The 25345-nt window shown below is 45.0% G+C and overlaps 1 protein-coding gene across 1 annotated transcript in view; it reads left to right on the forward strand.

Annotated features, from left to right (window-relative positions):
• The window catches only part of SCGN (secretagogin, EF-hand calcium binding protein), a 35896-nt gene extending 17374 nt beyond the window's left edge, over positions 1-18522 (forward strand). The window contains exons 7-11 of the mRNA XM_032861792.1: positions 4448-4503; positions 9808-9853; positions 10105-10164; positions 11656-11724; positions 18315-18522. Coding sequence (XP_032717683.1) covers positions 4448-4503; positions 9808-9853; positions 10105-10164; positions 11656-11724; positions 18315-18443 — 360 coding nt within the window. The 3' untranslated portion in view covers positions 18444-18522. The remainder of the gene's footprint in view (positions 1-4447; positions 4504-9807; positions 9854-10104; positions 10165-11655; positions 11725-18314) is intronic.
• Positions 18523-25345: the final 6823 nt, after the last annotated feature.

The raw sequence follows: 25345 nt of genomic DNA on the forward strand, positions 1-25345 counted from the left end.
ACTGAGAATTGCAGACTTTCACGGGTCAAATGTAATAAGGATGGAGTGGAAATGCATACCCAAATCTATCTCCAAAGCTTGCCTTTTCCACCACAATACTCGTGTCTGAGAGCTGAAATACTGAGTCATTAGAAAGAAAACATCCAAAAGGGAAGAGTAAAGCTCTGCTGAGAGATCAAGAAGCGATGACGATCCCCGGAAGAGAGTGAAGAGCCAGGCGAGGACAGGCCGCGTTGGGGACGTCGGATTCTCGTGATGTTTTTCGAGAGGAGATGATACCGGAGCTCAAGCTCTCAGGCCGTACCAGAATTTATTACCTAAGAAAGTGGATTGTTCATGAATCATCCTAAGAACTGACATCTTATTCAACACAAAATAGGAAACATGGAAGACAACAGGGAAGGAGAAAGGATTCTACAACATCACCTGGGGAGGAGAAGGACCTGGGAAGAAAAGATAAATTTTTGCCTGTAGAGAGCCCCCCCCGGGGGGGCATCTCATTCAAACAGCCCATCAGAAGGGACAGGAAGGGGTGTCAAGGAGACATTGGGCTGCTTACAAAGACAACACTCAGCAGGAAAGAATCCGCACATCACCCCTCAGCCTGGCAACCCTAGTCGCCCAGAGCACTTCTCTTTGAAGCCTTTAGGTTTCAATCTTGAAAAACCCCAGGCTGGCAGCTCTTTCCATGGGGATGGCCTGGGCTGAAGAAGATCTGGTAACGTACAATTTTTGATGGCTCTCAGCTCAGATCTGGAAGCCTAGAATCCTGTGAAGTAGCTGAGGGGGATCCCAGTGGTCTCACCCAGCTTTAGAGTATCTGCATTGAGAACCATTCATGGACCAAGACTGTCCTGTTATTCTTTGTCTATTTCATTGTCAAAACCTGTGGTTCTTCTGCTTCTGCGGCTGCCCGTAAGCACTCATTTTGTTCTGAACTGTCGTGTGGGGATAGGCTAGTGACCAATCAAATCCAAGTGGCCCCTCACAGGTTCTTTACGCCTTGGGGTGATCAGCGAGTGTTGAGGAATCCAGCCAGTAAGGGAGTTTCCACCCTGAGACCTAGTCTAACCAGAAGATGAGATGACTTTAATGAGATTATGGCTGATCTATTTCAGTTGACTTCCTTAAATTCAGAGGTGGCTTATATATACTTTTCCAGAGAACATATTTGGGACCTGGACTATAGTTTGTTTGTTTGTTTTTTAAAGACTTTTTACATTTCCCTAGCGACCTGTGGGTGAATGAACTTTCAGAAACTCAATATTCTCCAAAGAGATTTTAGAACCTTAGTCTAACTAAGTGATACACCAAGTGTGAAATCTGCTGCTACTTTAATGGTTTTTTTTTTTGAGCAATGGGCACAGTGAGGTCAACACTGCATTACAGATCTGGTTCAAAGGTTTGGCATCAAATGCTTAATTTAAGAAATGTAGCCTGCTAAATAAATTCAAATAGACCCAGAGGACTGGCATGTTTGAAAGTGGTCTGTAGCCTGAACAATGAATGAGTCACAGCAGAGCACCCAGTCCTAAGCACAAAGTCGAGGTCTGCAGGCCTGACCTTCTCCTAACTCCTGATTAATGTTTTGGACAAGGAAGGAAACAGCCTATGAACAAAATCCAATTATGACATCTAATTGAGAGTACCTGGGAGTGGGGTGGGGGGAGGATTAGCTGTCTGAATAGAATATTATCAGGTAGTATTGAACTTTTAAAAATGTAAGCTAATGCATGTGGGGAGATGTTAAGTTCACACACCTAATTAGAGCATGGAACTTGAACTCTTATAAATGTGCAAATTAAAATCTGAGACCATGGCAGACAGAGAGACATGTGAGGTTAAGCTTGTCCTATCCTCTCCACTGGTCACAGTCTTTGGCGTTCAGGCCTGGATGGAAGTTGCTGGCTTGCGGCTTTCTTCCATAGACAGAGGCACTCAACTCTTGGATCCAGGCTGATGGGAAACATGCCTGGGATCCGTGTCGAGAGCTCTTCCCTCCTGTGCTGGTGACCTCACCGGCTTCATGACTTGAAATACCAGCTAATGGTGATGACCCTCAATTCACAGCTCTGACTCTGGCCACTTCACTGAACTTCTTAAGTGAACTGTGTAGCCCATTTTCTGATGGGCAGAAGCATGATTTACCACATTGGTGCTCAGTTCTTCCTCAAGTCAATTTTGAGCAAAGGGCATTTTCCCCTTTGAGTAATCTGCACAGGAGTGGAGATGGGCTTACATCTTTCGAGATGAGTTACTACTTGCTTAAAGCTCAAGATCATCTAGCTCTCTATTAAAATAGGACCTTTTATAATGATGGTGTCATGGGAAATAACTCATGGTTCAGTCTCCTGCAAAGCGTGCTGCTCTCAGATTTTTACTGGATACAGAATTTATGTCTAAGGGGCATGACTGGATGTGTAATATATCCAAGTGTATAAAAATAGAACCTGCATTTTAATGGATTCTGTAATACATATTTTTGATGCTAAAGTTTTGGGGGAATGGACTTTCAAATTCATTTCAAATATTAAAAAGAAATGATTTAGGGAGTGAGGAAGGATGGATGGATATGTTTTTTAATGCAAAAAACTGTTAGATATGATCTCAGTTTTTCTCATTCCCCCTTTTCCCCGTACAACCTCTTCCTACAAATATGTTTAGAGATACTCTGCTGCACTGAAATGTTGTGAAGTCACAAAATTCATTCACAATATGACTCAAATATGTCATGAAATGTCTCTCCTCCATCTTGCCTAAACTAACCTAGTCTTCCTGATTTTAACTTTTAATATTATCTTGTTCAAAGCCTTCTCTGATCTAATAATTTAAATAGTCTCTTTAGATAATGCTAAGTCTTTCTGAAAGGAGGAGCTTGGCCTCTTAGATTTCTCAGTCATCTTCATCCAACCCAGACTCTTCTGCAAAAATGGCATCAAGGAGGGGCACCTGGGTGGCCCAGTCAGTTAAGTGTCTGCCTTCAACTCAGGTCATGATCCCAGGGTCCTGGAATTGAGCCCTGAGAAGGGCTCCCCACTCAGTGGGGAGTCTGCTTTTTCCTCTCCCTCTGCCCCTCTACCCCTTGCCCCACCTCTTGTGCGCTCTCTCTCAAATAAATAAAATCTTTAAAAAAAAAATGGCATCAAGGAGAGAAAAGTAGCTTTGGGCCCTAATGGTGGAGGTGGGAAGCTGAGGTCTCTGGGCACAAAGGTCTGACTTGTCTGGTCTACAGGCTGGTGCCCCTTGGCCACTCAGTGGCTGCCTTGCTGGTATTCACACCTGAAGTCTGCAGTGAGCTCATAACCCATGCTCCTAGCTTTGGCTAGCCCACTGGGAAGTATAGGCTAATCCAGCAGCCATCCTTTACCTTTTGCTAGATGCAGGCCACGAATTCTCTGCCACATCTCTAGCAGAGTCCACGTGTTCTTGCCACACAACAGACTAGTAAATTGGGAGGCAAGTTGCTGGGGGAAGGAAAGCAACTTTATTTAGAAAGTCAGCAGACCAAGGAGATAGCAGATTGTGGTCCCCAAGAGCATCTTTCTTCAGTATGAAATGTGAGCTTCTTTTATTTTAGGAGGAGGCTGGAATCAAGAGGTGACTGATATCTGTAGACATTCAGGAGCCCACAGGGTCCAGGGAAGGTTATGAAACTTTTCTCTCCTTGGTTACTTCATCTTTGTGTGCAGGAATCCAGTCATGGCATCCTTGTAAACCTTAAACATAGCATTGTTCTTTCTACACGTACTTCCTTTTCTTTTTGGGTGAAGTGGGTGTTGGGAAAAGAGTGGTTTTTGCATGTCTCAGCTGCAGCACACCTATGTGCAGGGCTCCACAGATGTCTGTCAGCCCTAGGTCGCAGCAGCAAGGGAAAGAGGCGACACAAAATCAGACATGCTAAGTGTCTCCCTATGATGCATTCTCTTTGCAGCCTATGGCTCAGGGGTCCACCCCCTGCCCTCTGTTCTGGCATCACCTCATCCCGTCACAGCCAGACACATGGCTCTCAACCCAGCATCCAAACCCTTGGGTGCTCAGAGTGTCTTGTTGGGCGGGGCATGGGGCTGAGCCACAGCAAGTCCTTCCTCAGCTGCTGCCCCCCTCCCTCAGGAATCTCCTTTCCAGCAGACTGAGCTCAGACACCCACCCACTGGAGCCTCCTGTTTCTTCCTGTTTCTTCCTGTCCCTCTCTTCCTTCCTACAATCCTTGTAGCCTAGAGACGTAGGCTTTCCACTCTGCCCCATCCTCCTCAACTACTTTGGCCTTCAATGGAAAAGCGATATTTCTCCTGTGCTCTGTAGGGAGCATTCTGTGACACGAGCCAGCCTCAGGCAGTTTAGACAACTGTGGAATCAGAAGGGCAAAACAGCAAAGTGCTCCGGTAACTTTCAGAGTAAATTCCTGCTACAAGTACTTCTTACAATCATGTCCTCTTCTGCATTCCAGATGAAGATCTTTGACAAAAATAAGGATGGCCGGTTGGATCTGAATGACTTGTCAAGGTGAGTAGCCTGGGAACAGTGTTGCAGACTTAGACACACCATTGTGGGGGTTCCATGATGCACACACTTCTCTTTGAAAGGCAGAGGTCAGGTCTTGCCTGGAACCCTGAAGAATGGGCTCATCTGGCCAAATGAAGAGCAGTTGTTTTCAGTCTTCTGGGGGTGACAAATCCCTTTGTAAAGATAATAAAAGTCCCCCCACCAAAGGCACAATACACAAAGTTTTCATAAAATTTTATAGGTAGGTCATGGGCCAGCCCTGCCTTCAAAGGCCAGACGTTCCTGGTCTCACATAAGGACCCCATGAAAACATAAGTCTGGAATCCCATTCACTGCTCTGGGAAAGCAGAGTGGTAAGTTCACGACCGAGGACGACTGAACCAGACTCCAGCCGTGCTGTCTGGGTTTTTGGTGTTGGCATAGCCTCCTTGGGCACCCAGCCAGAGTGTAGGAGAAGGGTGACAGCAGAAGTAGCCCAGTACCTGCAAAAGGGCTGTCTGTAAGGCCAGTGTTGTGACACGATGGGCATGTCAGCATGTCATCTCAAGGCTAGCTGACCCTGAGATGACCTGTGGTGGTCCATAGAAAGGGAAAAAAAAAATCACTGGATCCAGAATACATGGGTAAAACCAGATGGAGCAGTTATGATCCCAGGTGCCTGAGGGTGAGGCAGATGGAGTCACAACACAGACAGTGACAGAGGGTGGCAGTTACAGGCTGCAGGGCACAAGGAGGTTTGGCTGGGAGACGGGGAGTCCATGGACTGGGGTGATATTCAGTGATGGAATATCTTGGCTAGGTCATAAGCAGATATTAACTTAGCAATGGTTGACTTGGCAATGTCATAAGCAGATATTAACTTGAGTTCAAAATCACAAAGTCCATACCAGCTACCTCCTCTCTTGATAGCAACATCTGTGAGTTCCTGCAGGGGATCTACGAATGGGGACACACCAGGAAGAACCTCTCCTTAGTGGTGACCAGGACATTGACCCCAACACTCTACTGGGTCTTCTATTCTGAGCCTCATCCTCCATGGCTCCTTCTCTAGGACGCTCATCCCAAATTTGGCCACTTTGCTGGGGAAGAGGCATGGAGAGACCAGCCAGACCAGAGGGGGATAAGAGTGTTTCTCCCAAAGGTTGGGGACGGAGGGATCTCCACCTTGTAGCCTTGGAGATTTGTCCCCTGGGTCCCACTCACTTCTCATCCTTTTGGCCAACTGAAGCAAAAGTTCCTGTCAAATAGAGGTCAGTCTAGCTAATCTGAGAGCTGTGTAAGCACCAGTCCTAATAGGAATACCCAAAGCCTAAAAGATTCACTCAAAACATGGCATCTGGATGAAAACAAGAACTTTTGATTTCATTGCTCCCCTCACCAAAAGCACACACCACCTGAATGACTCACGGCACTTCTCAGACGTAGTAAGTCGAGGAGCCTCGAGCGCCCTCTGGAGGCCAGAGTGTGCCACTACCGGAAGCTGCTCTCTACCCGGTCATCAGTGATGCTTTTACTTCTGAAATGAAATCCAAAGATAATACACTCTACCTGTGCACATAATGCTAAAACAGTTAGTATAGTGCACAAACTAGAACACATAAAGGGGAAATAAGGGAAGACAATTAATAATAAAATAAAGTGTATTTCAGTGTCTAGGTGGCAGGACAGAGCCACAGGGAAGACATACCTGAGGGGAGGCTGCTTACATCTTGGTGCAGAATTACCACGAATATGTCAGTTCACATGCTGATTGATACAAAAATGGCCTTTTGGCAACTCACATGGCAGGAACTCACTTGCTGTTGATACAATTTTATAAAAAATAAATAAGTCCTGATTGAGTTCCGAATGAAACAAAGAGCAGTCATCCCTCAATTTACGTGACTCAGATTATAGGGATAATGGACACAATTAGTAAATTATGTATACCTTGAGAAAAATACCCGGGATTTTTATGTAAACAGGAATTCAGTTCTGGGTTCAAGTAGAATTTTAAGCAAAATTTGTGTGCACGTGAGAGCTTCCTGCACATTCCAGTTTCAGGTGAGATATGGGATGATTCCCACAGAACTTTCCATGCAATGCACAACATCTAGCATCCCGGGTCCTCATCTATAGAGGACATGTCCCTTCTGTCAGTCATCCCCTCTGTCACTGTGGTTACCAAAAGGACCCCTGCAGCTAGCCAAACATCCCCCCGCTGTGGTCCTACTATTCATGCCCTAATCTCTTGAATAGCTTCTCTGCCTGCGGAGTGTTGTGTATAGAGAAGGATTCAAAGAGCAGATGTGAACTGCAAGAAGAATTGACTTCATATGGAACAGAGATGCAAAGTGACAAGAATTACCACACTCTTTTGAAACCAATATGATACGGAATTTGACAGTGACAATGGGGTAGGCAGAATAAAGGTGTCCATGTCCAAATTCCTGGAACCACTGAACATTTTATGTTACATGGCAAGGATCCATGCAGGTTGCAGAGAGCAATGAAGTCACTCACTGACAGACCTTCCAGAGATTAGTCTGGATTATCCAGGTCAGCCCAAAGGTAATAACAAGGGTCCTCTAAATGGGGAAGGAGGAAGCAGAGGGTCGGGTTTTGAAGGCTTTGAGGTGGAGAAAGGGGCCATGAGCCCAAGAAAGCAGGCAGCTTCTAGAAGCTGGAAAAGACAAGGAAAGGGACTTTCCCCTCGAGCCTCCAGAAGGAGGCAGTCCTGTGACGCCTCGATTTTAGCCTGAAGAAATCTGCCTCCGACTCTGATTTCCAGTATTGTAAGATGCTGATTTGTGCTGCTGAAGCCACCACGTTGGGATCATTTGTCATAGCAATAGGGAAATAAATGAATGACTTAAAGGCCTTAAAACATTTATACACAGACTCTCCTCTCTCTGTTCCTACCTCTAGAACGGAGCCTTCTTACTCCACATGCGAGCTCCCCTCAGGCACATGTCCTCTCACTGGCGACATACTTGAGGCTGCTTGGTGCCAACCAAGAGATAAGGACAGGATTCCTCATAGAGTTCCAGGATAGTCTACCCTTTACCTGGATCAGATTCTCTTTACCAGGGGCATCCAGAAGAGCAAAATGTTCCAAAATCATTGTGTGATATTTTTCTGCCTTTCTCTATATTGTGAATGCATGATTATGAATGCAACATAAATCCAACATTTTAGTCTTTGGAAACTGACTGTAGTCTAGTAAATACATGTAATTAATTCTGTAATTAAGCAGAAAGTACGGAAATACTTTTGTTTTCCAAAACAAAAGTATTTTTGTTTTATTATTTTTCCCATATTTTTTTTAAAATTGAGTATCATTTTGCCTTATAACATTTACTATAAAGTGTATAATTCGGTATACTTTAGTCTATTCATGAGGCTGTGCAACCGTCACCACTGCCCATTTCTAGAACATTTTTATTGTGCCAGAAAAATACTCCACCCAGCAGGGATTACTCTCTCCTCCCGTTGCCTACCAACCCCTGATAACCACTAATCTATTTTCTGTTTCCACAGATCTGTTTTTCTAGGTATTTCACATATATGAAATCATATAATACATGACCTTTCATGTCTGGCTGAGGTTCTTTATTTCTTCATGTGGACTAAAGCAACTGTCTCATGTTCTTTTCATTTCAGTGTGAAGAATCCCTAGTATTTCTCACGGATCACGTGTATTGTTGTTGATAACTGTTGTCTTTTTGCTTAATGACCTTTTGGAACTCATCCTATAAAATCTTGATCTTTGTCATATGTGGACACTGAAGTCTCTGCTTGGTTGCTGAATGGTTAGTTAATGACTGGGCAGAGATTTCTTGCCTTTCACCCAATGTTTGTGCGGGGCCCCGTGTATGGGTTGGGCCCATCTTTCATATGCAACCAGGAAGTTTACAATTCTGCTTAGCCTTAACTTCCTGCTTGTACAGAGCCCAAGGAAAAGCTGCTGGTGAGACCTTAGGGCCTCCCGAGTTCTTTTCTGTGCACACACGCAGTCCTGGGCATGGACGTAGTCTTATGCATGTCTACAGCTTTCTAGATTCTCAGAAATATGTTGGAGCTTAGATAAGCCCCAGTGGACATCTCATTCCCCCAGCATTTCCTTTTAAGCTTTTTACTTAGCCTGCTGTTTACCCAAACTCTTTTCTTTTCTTTAAAGATTTTATTTATTTGACAGACAGAGTGTGGAGAGGGGGCGAGGGGCAGAGGGAGAGGGAGAAGCAGACTCCCCGCTGAGCAGGGAGCCAGAGGTGGGACTTGATCCCAGGACCCTGAGATCATGACCTAACCTGAAGTCAGACACTTCACCGACAGAGCCACCCAGGTACCCATTTGCCCCAAATTTTATTTTCCATTGTCACCTGTGATCTTAAATAACTGCTTTTCATTGTTTTTGACAAATGCTCCCAGGTAAAATGCTTTCCCACTAGCTGACATCAAAATCAGGTCAAATAAGTGCACCCTGCAAGTGGGGTCGCTCAGAGAACATCAGGAAAGTCAAATAATGGCAGTTCTCTGGCAGTTAGGTTTTGAAAGCGCTCCAACTCTGCTCTGCTCACCACAGAGCAGCTGCTAGAACGCTCATTTTCCCTGGGGCTATGGGCTCTTCATTTTCAACGACACACTAGAGCTGAGGAGGGTAGAAGGATGAAGCAAGTTAAGATGCCACCACATCCACTGTTCTTACCAAGATTTAGTCATATTTTTGGAAATAAACACTCCCCAGATTTCTGTAAGACTTGAATTTCTAGAATTCTGAAGAAGTTATTTTGATTTTTTTTTTTTTTTTTGACAGCTTTCTCATTGCTGTTATGGAGGAGAGAGTTTTCATAAGCCTTTCCTCTGCCATTTTCCACCAAAACAACTTTTTTTTTTTTTTAAGATTTTATTTGTTTATTTGACAGAAAGCATAAGTAGGCAGAGAGGTAGGCAGAGGGAGAAAGGGGAGCAGGCTCCCTGCTGAGCAGAGAACCCGATGTGCGGCTCAATCCCAGGACCCCGGGATCATGACCTGAGCTGAAGGCAGATACTTAACCAACTGAACCACCCAAGCTCCCCCACCAAGATGACTTTTTAAAAGTCTCTCTGTGGTGACTGCTAATCCCTATGAAAAGTCTCTCCAAATTAATTTTCTAATTTGTTCTTATAATATAGAAATTTCCTGTTTTTCAAGCACTCACCCTATTCTGTAGAAAGATCTGGAAATTGCCTGCCCTTTCCTCATGCAAGAGTTGCAGATCTGCTTGCCTCTGAGAGCTGACAGATCATCACATAAATTACTTTCTTTTCTTTTTTTCCATTTAGGATTTTGGCTCTTCAGGAAAACTTCCTTCTCCAATTTAAAATGGACGTAAGTAGTGACATTCTTCTAAGTGGGCTTGTGTCATTCCTGTCTCTCCATAAATTCGAGAGGGAGGGAAGAAAGGAAGGCATCTGTTTGTCTTGTATAATTTATCTGGAGACCGACAAGGCTTAACTGTTAGAATCAAGGGATTAAGGGTCATTGGCTCAAAGTTTATAAAAGTTGTTTATGACCCTGGAAGAATGGTACAACTGAAGGGTCCCGAGGCTGGACTCACATCCTGTTTCCTTCGCACACAGGCTTGTTCCACTGAAGAAAGAAAGAGGGACTTTGAGAAAATCTTCGCCCACTATGATGTTGTAAGTGTGTCCTTTTGGGTTGTGCTGACTACTTTTAGGGAGCAAGCTAGTTTAGTCCCTATGTGGGGTCATCCTACCCACAGACCCTAAACTGATATGATGAACCCTAATCCCACATGTCCGCTGCTATGTCTTACCCTCGGCTTCTCCACGTAAACCAAAAACTACATTAAAATGGACAAAGGAGTATTCATAGTTGAGAAGAGAATAAAATCTCATTTTGTTTTTGTTTTTTTCTCTTTGGCTCCACACTGGGGGAGAACTTTTCTCCTTCTTGATCTCCATCTAGGAAAGTATGCTTGAAAACAAAAGCAAGCGAAATCAAGTTACAGACCACATCCAACCCAAAGAAACAGAGGCAAAGTGAGCTCTGGTCAGCATAAAAACCACTTCTCTTATAGGATTGAATATGTGGTTCTTCTTCAGACAGGAGAAAAGAATAATTCTAAAGCACAAAGTATGGCAAGGAGGTTGCATTTTTCGAGGACAAGGTAGGGTAATGCAAGAAGGAAGAAAAATGAGAAAGTTAGGAAGAGTCAGAAGAGATGCCATCCTGAAACTCACCAGACTGGGCATGTGAGTGTGTCATACCCTGAGCAGAAACGAGCATCAGCCTGGGAGACGCGGCTCGGCAAAGTGATTTCATGTCTAGCCTCTGTGCCCCGTCACCTGCGCATGAATCACGCCTCGTTAGCCACGGGACTTTGGGCAGGTTCCTTAACCTCCCTGGGCTTCATTTCCCTTACCTGTTAAGTTAGGGTGATGAGGCTAATAATAATAATACCTACCCCATGGGACTGGGGTGAGAATTCAGTGATTTCATGTTTGTAAAGCTCTTAGAAGGTGTTGGCAGGTAGCGTTTGGTAAATATACTACTTAAAAAAAATAGATTTTTTAAAATGATATGTTAAAGGTTCAAGGTGAAGAAAACTCGGAAAGATGGATGGATGTGTTGTCATGACTGGAATTTTAGAGATGAAACTGAAATATTTTAATATGTATTGTATTTTATAGACATTCTTATAAAATGAGTAGGAAAAAGTAAGCGTTTTGTGTATGGACCAAATAATAATTCTAACACACTCAGTCAACATACTCACTCCCGATTTAAAATTTTAATAATCATGAGGTCCTTGCTAAATCATAAAGCACAATTTTAAAAAAGTGTCAGCCTCTATCCTTCTAAGGACCGACATGATGTGCAAATAACACTTGTCTGCCTGAAGCAGGATCCTTGGGAAGCAAATGAAGTCGGTGTGTATCATGCTAACGCGATTTGCGGGGCCAAGGAACTCCCATTTGCTTATATGGGGGTCGCTGTGTACAATTAATTATTTTCTTGTCTGAGGAACGTTCACATCCTACACAGAGAAACTAACTGGAATGTACTGTTCCTGAACCTGTTTGCAACCACAAAAGAACACTGATTTGCTCTTTAGCTTTCTGACTTCAGCAAATGGTGTCTGACGGAGTGGTTCTTGTCTCTTTCAGAGTAGAACAGGAGCTCTGGAAGGCCCGGAAGTGGATGGCTTTGTCAAGGACATGATGGAGCTGGTCCAGGTGATTTGAGGGGGTGTAGAGGTTATGCTCCTCATGGGTTGGGGATGCCGTTGTGACCAATTCCACTGTTTACTTCAGAGCACCCTTGGGGCTGACGATTAATGCCAGGGACCAAATTTGGGACACGGTCCATTTAACAACATTTGAGCTTCTGTGAGAACCCACATGTCTCCCTTTCTCTCTTAAGACCATTTGTAGTTTCGTGAAGCCCCCATAGCACCTTCTTGTTTCTACCATATAAAAGCCCTCTCTTTTACCAGAGAGGTGCGGTTCTGTTTATTTTTTGGTTACAGAAAGGCCTTTATACTCCTGGACTTGGTTACTAGAATACCTAAAACTTTTAATTTAATTATGAAATCAATCCCATATTTGGTATCCATGCCCTCCCCCCCCCACTGCCATCAGGGGCTGCTTTAAGGCCTCGCCTAAAATCTATGTATGTGTCAGGACACGTTGCTGCAATTCGAAGTGACAGGATTTAGTTATAATCCACATCACAAAGCTGTTTTAGGTAGTGTGGACTTTAAAACAAGCAATCTCCTTGGAGATCCTGGTGCACTCTAGTAACTGGCTGTGGGATCTGGCTAAGCAGACACTTTGCCACTCTTCCTTTCCTCTGGGACTGTCTAGCTGCTGAATTTAGCACATTCAAATCCTTAGAGATTTTTTGAGGTTTACACAGGACACGATGATTCCATCCTGGTTGGCCCAGATGGCAACAAATTAGAGTAGCAATTGTTAACTGGTTCTGGAATCCCAGACCTGTTTGAAAACCTGATTAAAACTGTGGAGTCTGGGGGACACCTGGGTGGCTTTGTCGGTGAAGCATCCACTCCCGATTTTGGCTCCGGTCAAGATCTTGGTGTCATGAGATCAAGCCCTTCCGTTGGGCTCTGCACTGGGCATGACGCTTGCTTGTGATTCTCTCTCCCTCTCACCCTGCCCTGCTTGCTCTCGTGCTTGCGCTCTCTCTTTCCCTAACAACAACCACAAAACTATGGAGTTTTGCAGCAGAAACGCCCCCTCCCCCCAGTTTACCAATGTTTGCATGAATCTGCAGCAATCTCACGCCATGTGATTGAGTAGGCATGGATGAGGTTTTTCTTCTCATCCATCAGAGGTCAGGACCTCTGATCAGGATGACACTGGTGAGTTCTTTGCCTCCTCGCTTGCCTTGTTCCCCTCCCAGCTGGTCCCCCACCTCTTCTTTGTTCCCTTCCCCGGTGTTCCTGTCTGCGACTCCCCGGGCATTTGCGCAACCACGGAACAGTGGATGGTCTGAGTGTGATAGCGCCTTTTGCACTGATTGCCAAGATAAGTCCCACTGTATTTACTATCTATTTAATGCCAGAACGATTTCTGTAATGGAAACTGAGCAGTTATCTATGGGACATTAAAATCGCACGGCAGTAGGCTTGGCCAAATTGCAGTTTTAATTTGCCTTTGATAGAGAGCATGGAATGGGGCGGGGGGGACCTGCCTCTCAGAGCAGCTTTGTGGAGCCTGGGCCGCTGACTGCTCAAGTCCGCAGCCGGGGGGCTGCACAGCCCTCCAGACCCTTTTGGCTGTCACTGAGCTTGGCAATGGCTTCCACAAGTTACTGGAAGATATTGAAGGTCTGAAAACCTAAACCAGCCATAGAGCAGAGAAGATGTTTTCCCAGAGAAAATGAAAGAGCAGGGGAAATTTCTAGGCCACCCAAAAACATGTGGTTTGCCTCACTCTTTGATAGATTCATATCACCTCCATGGGAAGCCAGGGGACGCCCAACACTCTTGTCCTTGCCCCCCTTATTTGGGTGGGCCTTCTGGCGTGACAAAAAGGTATCTCTCAATGTAAGTACCAGCCAGGCGAAGAGAGCTGGTTTCCAAGGACTGAGTGAGGCCAGCCTCAGTAGTAGAAAAGCAGGTAATGAGGGCTGGTTTGTTGAGCTAAAAAGTATTACAAAGCAGTTAATTATTAATGTTCTCCTCCGAAGCCAGATCATTGAGGTGCAAACCTCTATTGGAGCTTTCCCAGTCTTCGGGGTTGCTTAAAAAACTATTCACCATACAACTTGAAGGATGTTGTCAAGGGAAAATCTTTTGAGTAAATCTGACATTTCTCAGGTTCATACACTAGAGTCCTCTCCTGCGACTTTTAAATTTTCATTACATTAGAAAGGATCATGGGACAAGTCGACAAACCAATATCTGGAATTTTTTAAGATTTTACTTATTTATTTATTTGAGAGCGAGAGCACACGAGCATGGAGAGGGGCAGAAGAAGAGGGAGAAGCAACTTCCCACTGAGCAGGAAGCCTGACGTGGGTCTCAATCCCAGGACCCTGGGATCATGACCCGAGCCGAAGGCAGGTGCTTAACCCACTGAGCCACCCAGGCGCCCCTGATAATTACTTTTAAAGCAATTATCCCCCATCCCATGCTTTTAAAGCAAATTCTAGGGGCGCCTGGGTGGCTCAGTGGGTTAAGCCTCTGCCTTCGGTTCAGGTCATGATCCCAGGGTCCTGGGATCAAGCCCCATGTTGGGCTCCCTGCTCAGTGGGAAGCTGTTTCTCCCTCTCTCACTCCCCCCGCTTGTGTTCCCTTTCTCGCTATGTCTCATTCTGTCAAATAAACAAATCTTAAAAAAGTAAAAAATAAGAAAAAAAATAAAAGCAATTATCAGAGCGTGTCATGAGGTCAGCAGGGAGGTGGCAGAGTTTCTCAGGAGAGAGTCCTGGTCAGGATCCCTGATGTTTGCAATAATGACCCTGAAATAAATGGACTTTATGGCCTTTCTTTCCTGTACAACTATGTATGATACATATGTTGAATCTGTATTGACAAAATTATCTGGTTATCAGAACATCCCTTTCCCTGATCTCTGGAATATGGGCGCCAAGGCTGTCCTCTGTCAGTATGATGAGATCAGACAAAGTAATTTCTGCACAAGGTTTATAAAAAGTCCATAGGCCCCTTGGCACAGCACAAAAATCAACATGAGAATCTACAGCTCAAAGAAGAAAGCAGAAAGGCAAGACAGTTGAGACACCCAGCACCCCCTCAGCAAGGGTAGAAGTGTGGGTGGCAACATGGGAAGCCAGATAGATGGGATGCCAGAGATGCCCAGGGTGTCTGCCTGGAGGGGATGAGAGTTCCAGTCTCCAGGCTCCCCCAAATTCATTCTTTTCCCTGCTAGACTCCCCTTCTGCTTTTCTCTGTTGGCAAGGAAATGATTAGCAACAGGGGACAATACTTAACCTAAAGGATCGAATCCAATGTATGTCCCTCCAAAGAGCTGCTACCCCTTAGAAGGTGTTTCTTTTCATTTTTTAAATTATAAAAATGATACATACATCGTGGAGAAACTTGAAAGTAGAGAAAAGAAAAGACAGAATAGTACTCTCTAACCTCAAGTAGACCTCATAACGGACTTCGTTTCTGGCTATATTCTGCATGAAGTATATTCTGCTCCACTGACAAGCATTTCCCAGTCGCCGTCATTGTGTTGGTGTCTGTATAAGAATTTACCTGTGGTTAGATATCCCTTACATCCCTTATAGTCCTCTTTTGCTAGTAATTTTTAAAAAACTATTAATTTTTTTGGAAAAAAAATTTTAAGTATTGTCTACATCCAGGGTGGGACTCCTCCTTTTGCTGGTAATTGAAATTGTTTACCAGGTTTGTGACTCCAAGTAACACTCAGTGAGTGTTTTTTTATGTAAGTGTCTGGGTTTTAGGCCTGATCCCAGGAGTGGAATCGAGGGATTTGCACATTTTCACGTTGCTCACACCTGCTGTCCCATTTTAGAAAGAGCAGTGCTGGCTTCTTCCTTTCCATCTTTGACATCCTTTCTTCTGGTCCCACCTGCCCTCCCCACACCACCCGGAAAGACAGTGACATCATTTAGCCCCACGCTTGCCCACCAAGGAAGAACACAGGCAGAGGGATGTTAGTGATGTTGTGTGCTGCCGTCCCTTGGGGGACAGATAGCTTTTAAGAAAAGACAACAGGTGGTAAGGGGAAGGCAGTGTAACCCCAAACAAGGAGTGCTACGGCGGGGGACTCCGTGATGTGTCTCCTGAGCTCACGTTACTGCGCATTCCCCGGGGTATGCCTCTCTCTGCTGGACTTCCCACATTCTGATCGGGTCCTTCCATCTGCCTAGCAAGATGATCCTAAAAGAACACTAAGAGAGTGCCCCCTCTTTCTTGGAAAACATGCAATGGTGGGTGATTGTTAGAAGAATTGGCCCAGGCTTGCTGGCCACAACCTGGCTGAAGTCGTAGACAATAATGGTTTAGCCTCTACACATCACCTTGGGGTTTTCAGACACCCGTATGGTCAATAAATAGCCAAGTGCAGCCAAGAACGTATTATGAGTCTGCACGGCTACAGAGGGAGTTTCTGGCTAAATGTTCTGATCAGGAGAGTTATCCTACTGGTTTATAATAAAGAGCACTTGCCTTGGTCAAAGCTAGAATTCCGTCCCACTAGGGGTCAGAAGGTGGCCCACGCAGGGCCTTGGGGACTTGTTGCTGACTATCATGGAGATTTGGGGAGTGCTGGTAAGGACGTATTTGGGGATGGGGTCTGGATATTCACTTCCACTGTTTTAGGAGAGATGAAATGTACAGGAAAGGGAGGGCACATGACAAAAACGTGAAGAATGCATTTGGAGATGGTCACTCATTAATTCCATGGATGTAATTGAGCACTTACCACAGGCAAGCATGAGAAGACAGATCCAGACCCAAAGGTTCCCCTAGTCCCAGGATTCAAGTGTTGGGGGAGGGAAGAGTTAAGCATTTTTCAGCCAACTATCCCGGATCCACTCTCACACTCTCCCATGAGATGGATAAGAAACAAAAAAATGCATTTTGCACGGCCGGTTAGGATATAGTGCTCTGTTAAAGAGATGTGCTCTGGGGCCTGCCTGCCCGAGTTTGTATCTGGTTCTGACATGGGCCAGCTGTGTGACAGTGGGAAAGTTAATTAACCTCTCTGTGCTTTAGTTTTCTCATCTGTCAGTTAAAAGCTGATAGTAGATACAACCTCATCAGGTTGTTGTGAAAGTAGAATTAATTTGTGTAGAACCCTTAGGTCTTGAACCTGTGTGCACTTACACTGGTGACTTGCTGTTAAAACTGAGGCCCCCCAGTGATCTCAGGTGATTTCTCTTCCATGATCCAAACATTGTTGAACAGCAGTATTTAGGTCTCCCGACTCCTAGTGAGTTGTCAAACATTAAAAGCATAACTCAAAAGGTCAGTTATGCTCAAAAGCATAACTCAAAAGAAACTTCCCTTACATACCTCATTACATACACTCATACCCTCCCCTAACACACACTCACACACTGACAACATAATTTCTTTTACAGAAAACAAATTATAAAACAAAAAAAGAGGCTTAGCCGAGCTTAAATGAGGTAAATTCACTGGCAAAGTAATTTGTGCTACTGTGTAAATAACTACCACGAATATTTCCTAAACGTGGGAATTTGCTAAGAGGATCCTGGGGCAGAGAGCTGCTAACAGGGCAAAGGCTGTGTCAGGAGTGGTTGAGGAGTTGATAACCAAAGGGCCCCACTTTGCAACCGTACAAGAAATGGGCTCCCAGTATGGAACCATGGAGTGTTCCTTGCTGCCTTCAGGACTCCTAAGCCATTTTCTGGACCACAGCTATACCTGCCAGTCACTGATGCACAAGGAAGTATCGTGGGTGAGCCCCAGTGAGGAGGACATAGTGATTGTATGTGACATCTCAGTCTTTTGTTTCAGTAACCGGGGGAACAAGTTCTTACTTCATTGGAGGCAGAAGACTCAGGATCAGAAATGCTGTTGTAATTTCCTAGCTTGACAGGACCGTTCAGCTCTGAGCATCCGTGCCCTAATCTGCAAGCCTGGGTTACCCCAAGGTTATCGTGAGCATTAAATGAAATAGCCTGTGGAGAACCACTCAGTTCGCACGCTGCTCACTTCTGCGGGCCTTTTGAGTTCTAAATTATTTTCCCAAATGATGCGTATCACGGTTCCTTCTCAGACCCTAAAATATCCCTTGGGATCAATCTGACGGTCTACAGCTCAGGGACATACTCTTCTGGTTCAATTTTCATTCATTATAACGTTTTATAAAATTAGAGGCACATGGGACGCCTGGGTGGCTCAGTCGGTTAAGCATCTGCCTTCAGCTCAGGTCATGATCCCAGAGTCCTGGGATCGAGTTCTGTTTTGGGGGGGGGGGTCCCTGCGCAGTGGGGAGTCTGCTTCTCCCTCTCCCTCTGCTCATGCTCTCTTTCACATAAATAAAACATTTTTTAAAAAATTAAAAAAAAAAAAACAACAAAATAAAATTAGAGGCACAAAAACCTCCCACGGGGAGAGACTAGAACAGGTCTTCTCTCATCCATGTCCCCATCCCCTGCTCCGAGGCACAGTATTTTCATCACGACGAGGAGATGGACTCGGGGCCGGCCTGTCTCCATGGAGCCCCTTGGCAGCCACGGGCTCTGCTAAGTGTAGTGAGTGTGGGGCTGGGGTGGCATGAAAGCCCGGCGCCCCCCCGGCTGGCCTCCCTGACGTGTCTGTTCTCTTTGCTGTCTGCAGCCCAGCATCAGCGGAGTGGAGCTTGATAAGTTCCGGGAGATTCTTTTGCGCCACTGCGATGTGAACAAGGATGGAAAAATTCAGAAGTCCGAGCTGGCTTTGTGTCTCGGGCTGAAAATCAACCCTTAACCCCCAGAACGCTTTGCCTTTTGCTCTTAGGGTGTCTCTGTGCTCCTGCTGCTAAACTTCTGTCTGTGCTTTGCTGTGGGGACGCCTGGGCAGACTTTCTGACGAACCGCCTGGTATTCTTGGGCAGGGCCGAGGGCCTTCCTGCTGAGGGCGTGGTGTTCTCCCGCCCGGCCGATAGCCTCCCAAGTAGTACCCCCCCTGTTGTCCACTCCCCACCCGCCGCCGCCCCCAGAATCAGCTAGCTCGCCGCGTCTGCTCTGCCTATCCTCCCTCGGTCATCAGGCAGGCAGGGAGCTGTGTCCATCTGTCTGTGCTCCCTCATGGGCTTTCTGCCCAGTCCCGTGTCTGTGGCAGTCCTGTGACCTCTACACATTGATTTTGTCATGGAAATAAACCTGTGGCTGGAAACAAAGACGCACTGGTCCCTGATTTTGTGTTATGATCTTTGCAGTGCTCTACCAGATGGTTCTGTGACTTAGGGTGGGGGTGGTGAGAGGGACAGAGACCGGCAGGATCCGAATGGAATCCACCCCCGCTTCCTTCCGTGGTTCACAGATGCCCTGGTCGGCGACTTTGCATGAAAGCAGGAGTTGCAAATAATCACTTCTTACTCACTGCACAGAGACCAGAACATTCGACCTGGGCTGGGTTTGCTCTTAAGTGCTTTGTAATCTCAATGGCCATGAAGGTAGGAATAGAGGAGAAAATCTGGAGAAAATGCTTCCCAGGTTATCCTCAGGTCTGTTCCCCACTCTGTTCCTTCCCCCTCCTCCAGTGTTCTCTAGTGAACCTTTGACCTCCAAGTCTCATTTGACCTCCCCGAGGGTCTGGGCCCCTCTGCAGGTTGCAGGCTCCCCTTGGACCTCTGCTTCCTTCACCCTGGGGCTCTGGTACAGTCCCCACGTTGGGTCTCATTGTGGGACCCACCGCAGTCCCATTTCTCCAAGTTCGGCTGACTCAGTCTAGGGCCACGCTTGATGGGAGGCTGAAGAGAGCCCAGGCGGCAGCAAGGGGCCAGAGCAGCCCCCTTCTCAGCAGCTGCTGAGCGAACCACGCACATGCGCACCCTTCGAGGAACAAACTTTGTTTTTCAGAGTTGAGATCGTCCAAACCCACAAGAGGGGAGGAAGAATGCGTATCTCCAGGATTTCACATTATTCTGTAGAACCTCGGCTCCTCTTCTAAATAAATCTCCTGAGTTTTTACATTTTAACCACAACAGAAGTCCTTTATTTTAATGCAGTTGGACCTGCTTTACATTTATTTATTGCAAGGCAGCTTCTGTTTGGTTTGAAAAATCCAGTTTTGGGGGTCACAAATGCATTCTCTTCTGCTATCATTTTTTTAAAAGCTCTAAAAATTTTTTACATATAACTATTTTGGTTATGTATAGATACAAAATATACATGTAAATTTTGGCTAGATACATACAAAATTTTCCATTTTTACCATTTTAAGTGTATCATTCCATGGTATTAATTACATCCACAATCTTAAGCAGCCATCAACACTATCTATGTACAAAACCCACTCATCGCTGCAAACGAAACCTCTGAACCCATAAGAACATAACTCTCCGTCCCCTCTACCCCCAGCCTCCGGTAACCTCTCATCTACTTTCTGTCTCTATGAATTTGCCTCTTCTAAGTATTCAGAACCTGAATCATACAATGTCTGTCCCTCTGTGTCTGGTTTATTCCACCTAGCATGTTTTTAGGATTCGCCTGTGTCATAGCACGTATCAGGACCTCAACTGTCCTTAGAGATGAAGAATATTCCTTCTGTGGATATGCCACATGGCGCTTACCTGCACCTCTGCTGTTGGACACTTGCTTTGTTTCCGCCTTTTGCTTACTGAGAGTAGCAGCGCAATAAGCCCTGACGTGCCAGTATCTCAGTCCCTGTTTTCAGTTCTCTCATGTCTATACCCAGGACTGGAACAGCTGGGTCGCATGCTAAGCCTATGTTTATCTGCCCGAGGAACTGCCAAACTGGTTTCCACACGGCAGCACCATTTTACATTCCTACCAGCCATGCATAAGGGTCCAATTTTAACCTTCTGCATCTAACTAGAGCCCTTTCTGGAACTGACCAAAGTAGAAACTGGATCCAAAGTTGCCCCTTCATTCACGACTCCTTCAGCTACATGAAGCGACCATTTGAGCTTATGTTCCAGCGAGGGCCATAGAAATTCTTAGCCGAGGGTCCTCATCACCTCGGTGTCTATCTGAAGATGGCTGAGGTGAAGATAGGTGTGGAGGAGACGTTTGATTCTTTTAGGAGTAATTTTTCCAGACCCACCGGGGGCAGCCACTTGATCTCCACACCAGCAAGTGTTTAGTTCTAGCCTGTGGCTAAGACTCTACCAGACGCCGCCAGGCGGGGGCACGTGGGTGGCTCACTCCATTAACTATCCGACTGTCGTTCAGCTCAGATCGTGACCTCATGACTCATGAGATCAACCCTCGTCGTCCGACTCCAAGCTCAGCTTGAGATTCTCTCTTGCTCTCTCCCTCCTTCTGCCCCTCCCCACCATGCACATGCTCTCTCTCAAATGAATAAATCTTTTTAAAAAAGCAATCTCCCAGGCTTCCTGCCCAATCATAACTTGAGGTTGGTAAAGACCTTTCAAAGCATCCAAAGAAAAGTCTGGTGACTTTGAATGGGAAGAAGGTGTTCACTCAATGGCTCCCAATCATGAGGCTAGAGGGTTGGCAGTGGGCACAAAAGGGGGTTGGGGGGCTGGAGGGCGTCTCACTGCTCATGCCAGCAGGAGGAGGGGTGGATTTCGCAGCCCAGGGAAAGAGGCCAAAAGCCTGCAAGATGCTTCGGGGCCCAGGGCTTATGAGTGGCTCCTATCGGGGCGGGCTGGAGGAAGGAGACCCAACTTTACAGCCTATACCTGTGCTGGGTCACCCACTGCCCCATCATACGGCTTCTAATCCCAACATTTCCAGAGGACAGGAGTCACAGGCCACCCATGTACGGAAGGTATCGGTTCTGAGCTATGGTGGGTCTGATGCAAACCCCAAGCCAGTGGTAGAGAGGGAGGTCTGAATTGAGACAGAGGTGGAATGGTCTTTTTCCCATAAGCCCACAAGCTCTAATTCCAAAATTCATGAGGAAGATGCAAGCCAGAAGGACTGATACAAGATTATAATGAACTGAATGTGTTCTCCATAAATTCATACATGAAAACCCTACTCCCCCCAGTGTGACCTTTGGGAGGTTGTTAGGATTAAATGAAGTATTTAGGATTAAAATAGGTTTAGTGCCCAAAGAAAAGTCTTGAGAGAATTTGCCAGTTCCCCCCAACCTCCCCCCTTTTCCGCCTCCTCCTCCTCTTTTTCTTCTTCCTCTCCTCCTCCTTCTCTCCTTCTCCTCCTCTCTCTCTCCCTCTTGCTCTCCCTCCCGCTCTCGCTCTCCCACACAGACAAGCTGGCAGTGTGCAGCCTGGAAGAGGGCCTTCACCAGAATATGATCATTCTGGAATCCTGATCTTGGACTTCCAAACTCCAGAACTGTGAGAAAAAAATTTCTGTTGTTTATAAGTTACTCAGTCTATGGTATTTTGTTACGGCAGCCCAAATGGACCGAGACATATAAAATAAAAATAATAGGGCCATCTGAGAATAGCTCTAAAATAAGTATGTTTGTTTTTGTTTAAAGATGTGTAGCTTATTTCTGGAAAGAAATCTGTAATTCATTTGCCTCCAGGAAAAGAAACTAGGTGACTATAGATGGGGTGGGAAGGAGACTTTACTGCATACACTTTGTATCTTTTGAATTTTGAACCATATAAATATATTATCTATTCAAACAAACTTATATGGTACAGAAATAAGCACATCCTTTTAAAACAAACTATCAATTATTAAAAAAGCAGAAACGGAAGAGACACTGGTAGATGTGACTGACCCATTAGGAACCTGAAAATAAAATGTGTGATCACTGCAACAATATCAGGACAAGAGATAACTTTTGACTGGTCACAGTTGGAAGTAATTAGAAATAAGGCAGATAACTCACACAGCCGCATGGAGACATACTGAGATACAACAAATGTGAAAAAGAAGGTCAGACGGGCGCCTGGGTGACTCAGTCATTAAGTGTCTGACTTTGGCTCAGGTCATGATCCCAGGGTTCTGGGGCTCCCTGCTCAGTGGGGAGCCTGAGTCTCCCTCTCCCACTCCCCCTGCTTGTGTTCTCTGTCAAATAAATAAATAAAATCTTTTAAAAAAATCAGAAACATAGTCCTGTAATAAAAGTCCATAGCATTTGTCTATAGCAATCCCCCCTCCCCCCAAAAAGGAATGGAAGGAAGAGTGGATAAACAAAACTTGGAAGAGATAATGGTTGAGAGCTTCCCGAAATAAAGATGGGACTTCTCAGAATGTGAACACACACTGAAGGCTAAACATAATAAAAATAGCCTCATAGAGACAACTTACATTGAAACTGTCAAAAATAAAGGTTTAAAAGGAAAAATCTCAAAAGCCATCCAAGGAAAAGGAGAGAAATGCCTACTAAATGATGATAATTAGATTGTCAGTAGATTTTTTATCAGCAATGCTACATGCCAAAAGACGATGGTGCACTTCTAAGGAATGAAGGGCTATAACTAAAATACACTAGAATACATTATCTAGCTAAGCTATCATTCCAAACTGGGGTGAAATAACGTTTCTGATATGCAAATATTAAGAGGGCTTTACCACTGTCCCTATAGGTTCTTATTGAAGGAACCAATAAATGATGTATCTGAGCCAAAGAAAAGTAAATCCTAAAGAAAATTGTGGAATGCACAAATAACACAGACACTGATTTTTAAAAATCTAAACCTGAGAAATGGTGAGAGAGTTGGTCAAAATTAATATTAAAGGATATTCACTGTAGTATTCATTATAATAGAGAACATCTAGAAAGGTCGGTGATTAGGATGTGATTAAGTTAATGTTGCATCTGTAATGTGGCATATTTTCCCATTACACAGTGAGGAAAACGTTCTAAGAAAACAAGAGATGCTTTATTTGATGATCTCTAAGTCCATTCTAGTCCTAATGCTATCAGTCTATGACGGTGACTGATTGGAAACATAAGATTTGATTTAATAATATGTTTTCTAAACCTTTGACATCTGTTTGAAGCATTGTAGCACTTCATTTTTATTAAAAACTTGGACCCTTCAAAGACATGGCTCAGTCTTTCATGCCCTAGATGATCATCTCAGAAAATGCCTTTATGGTGAAAACTTTGTTCAGTGTTTATATTCTATGTTTTCCTCTCAGTAGCAGGAAGAAAGATAACGATCTTTTTCCCCAGAAACATGGAACAATTAGTATTATGCAACTTTAAAAAATGTGCAAAGACATTTTAAGATCAATGAGAGCATAAACAGGGAATTGCTAGAAGAAGACTGGAATAAATCAGGAAAAGTACCCAAAGCAGACATCAGATTACTCAACCTTTTAGAGATCACATTTCAGTAATTTAGAGACATTTTTAGACAAAGGAGATGAATCTGTCATGACTCTGTTCCACTATGTCGACTTTACATCGAAAACTCCCACCTCTCTGTGGAGACATGAGAGAATCAGGGGGCAGCATGGCTTGCGGGCTGGCCTTCAAGAAAGCTGACGAGTTGGGGCACCTGCGTAGCTCAGTCAGTTAAGCTTCCACTCTTGATTTCAGCTCAGGTCATGATCTCAGGGTCCTGAGATGGAGCCCTGTGGCAGGTTCTACCCTCAGCGAGGAGTCTGCTCAGGATTCTTTTCTTCCTCTCCCTCTGCTCCTCCCTATCTGCGCCTGTGTGCGCTCTATCTCAAACAAATAAATTAATTAAAAAAATTAATACATTCATGACATTTCCTCTGATGTGATGTTCCCCATATTCCACTTTGTCTTGTCGTAAAAACCTGTCCATTATCTTTCTCTAACAGTAGAATTAGTGCTTGTCTACCGGCTTTCCTGGAATCTAATTCTTTTTAAACACTTTCTCAACTTTTTTCCTGTATATGACAATGAAGACGATGCTGACAACAGAACTGAGGTAATCATTTTCACGGGGAAGTCATTTCCGAAATCTCTAGTCTGTCCCTGGCATGTTCCCATTAATAACTGTGTTCATTAATTTGTTGGAGCATGTAATACCCAACTCCATTTTTCACACCCTAGATTACAGTCAAGGGAACACCTCATTCTTCTCACATCCACCATAAAAAGAGGCCCAGTACACAGTGACTGGCCTGCCATCTTTGCTCATCTGTGTCCAGGAAAACCTCATGATGGTGAAGATATGCTCCTTCACCCCAATGTTATTTCATTACTCAGAATCAACGGGATTGATGTCTGCTCTTTGACACGACGTACTTTGCTAGATGATGAGATTCCTTCCTTGATGCCTCCTTGATGTCAGGAACCACAAGATGATGCCCATGTGACTGAAAGTATAAACTGACAGCCTTTGTTCTTTTGTACCTCCTGGTGGCGTCATTAGGTGTGTGACATTTCTCCATTTGACAAACACCACGCACCAGCCCTCTCTGGGTGACGAGCAGGTTAACACCACCAAAGACAATATCCTGTCCACCTCTACAGCATCTCTCCCCCAACCCACCTACTTCTCCCACTGAATTCCCAGGACTCTGTCAGGCACAAGAAGGAGATTAGGTACAGACAGAACTGTAGAAGCCACCAGTATCCTTTGGTTTACCTTGAGAAGGACTGGAGCCCTTGGGAGAGAAACATTCCCAAAGGGGGAAGAAGGGAGAAGGAATGAAGCGAGGTCATGGACGGGGAGGAGGGGAGAGTCAGACAAGAGGGAGGAGAGAACGGGGTAGTCACATGTGAGGTTCATCTGTGATGGGGCGGGGGGAAGACGGGGAAATAGGATTTTGAGCACA

This window comes from Lontra canadensis, unplaced genomic scaffold, assembly GCF_010015895.1.
Source record: "Lontra canadensis isolate GAN:19392208 unplaced genomic scaffold, GSC_riverotter_1.0 scaffold21, whole genome shotgun sequence".
Lineage (NCBI taxonomy): Eukaryota > Metazoa > Chordata > Mammalia > Carnivora > Mustelidae > Lontra > Lontra canadensis.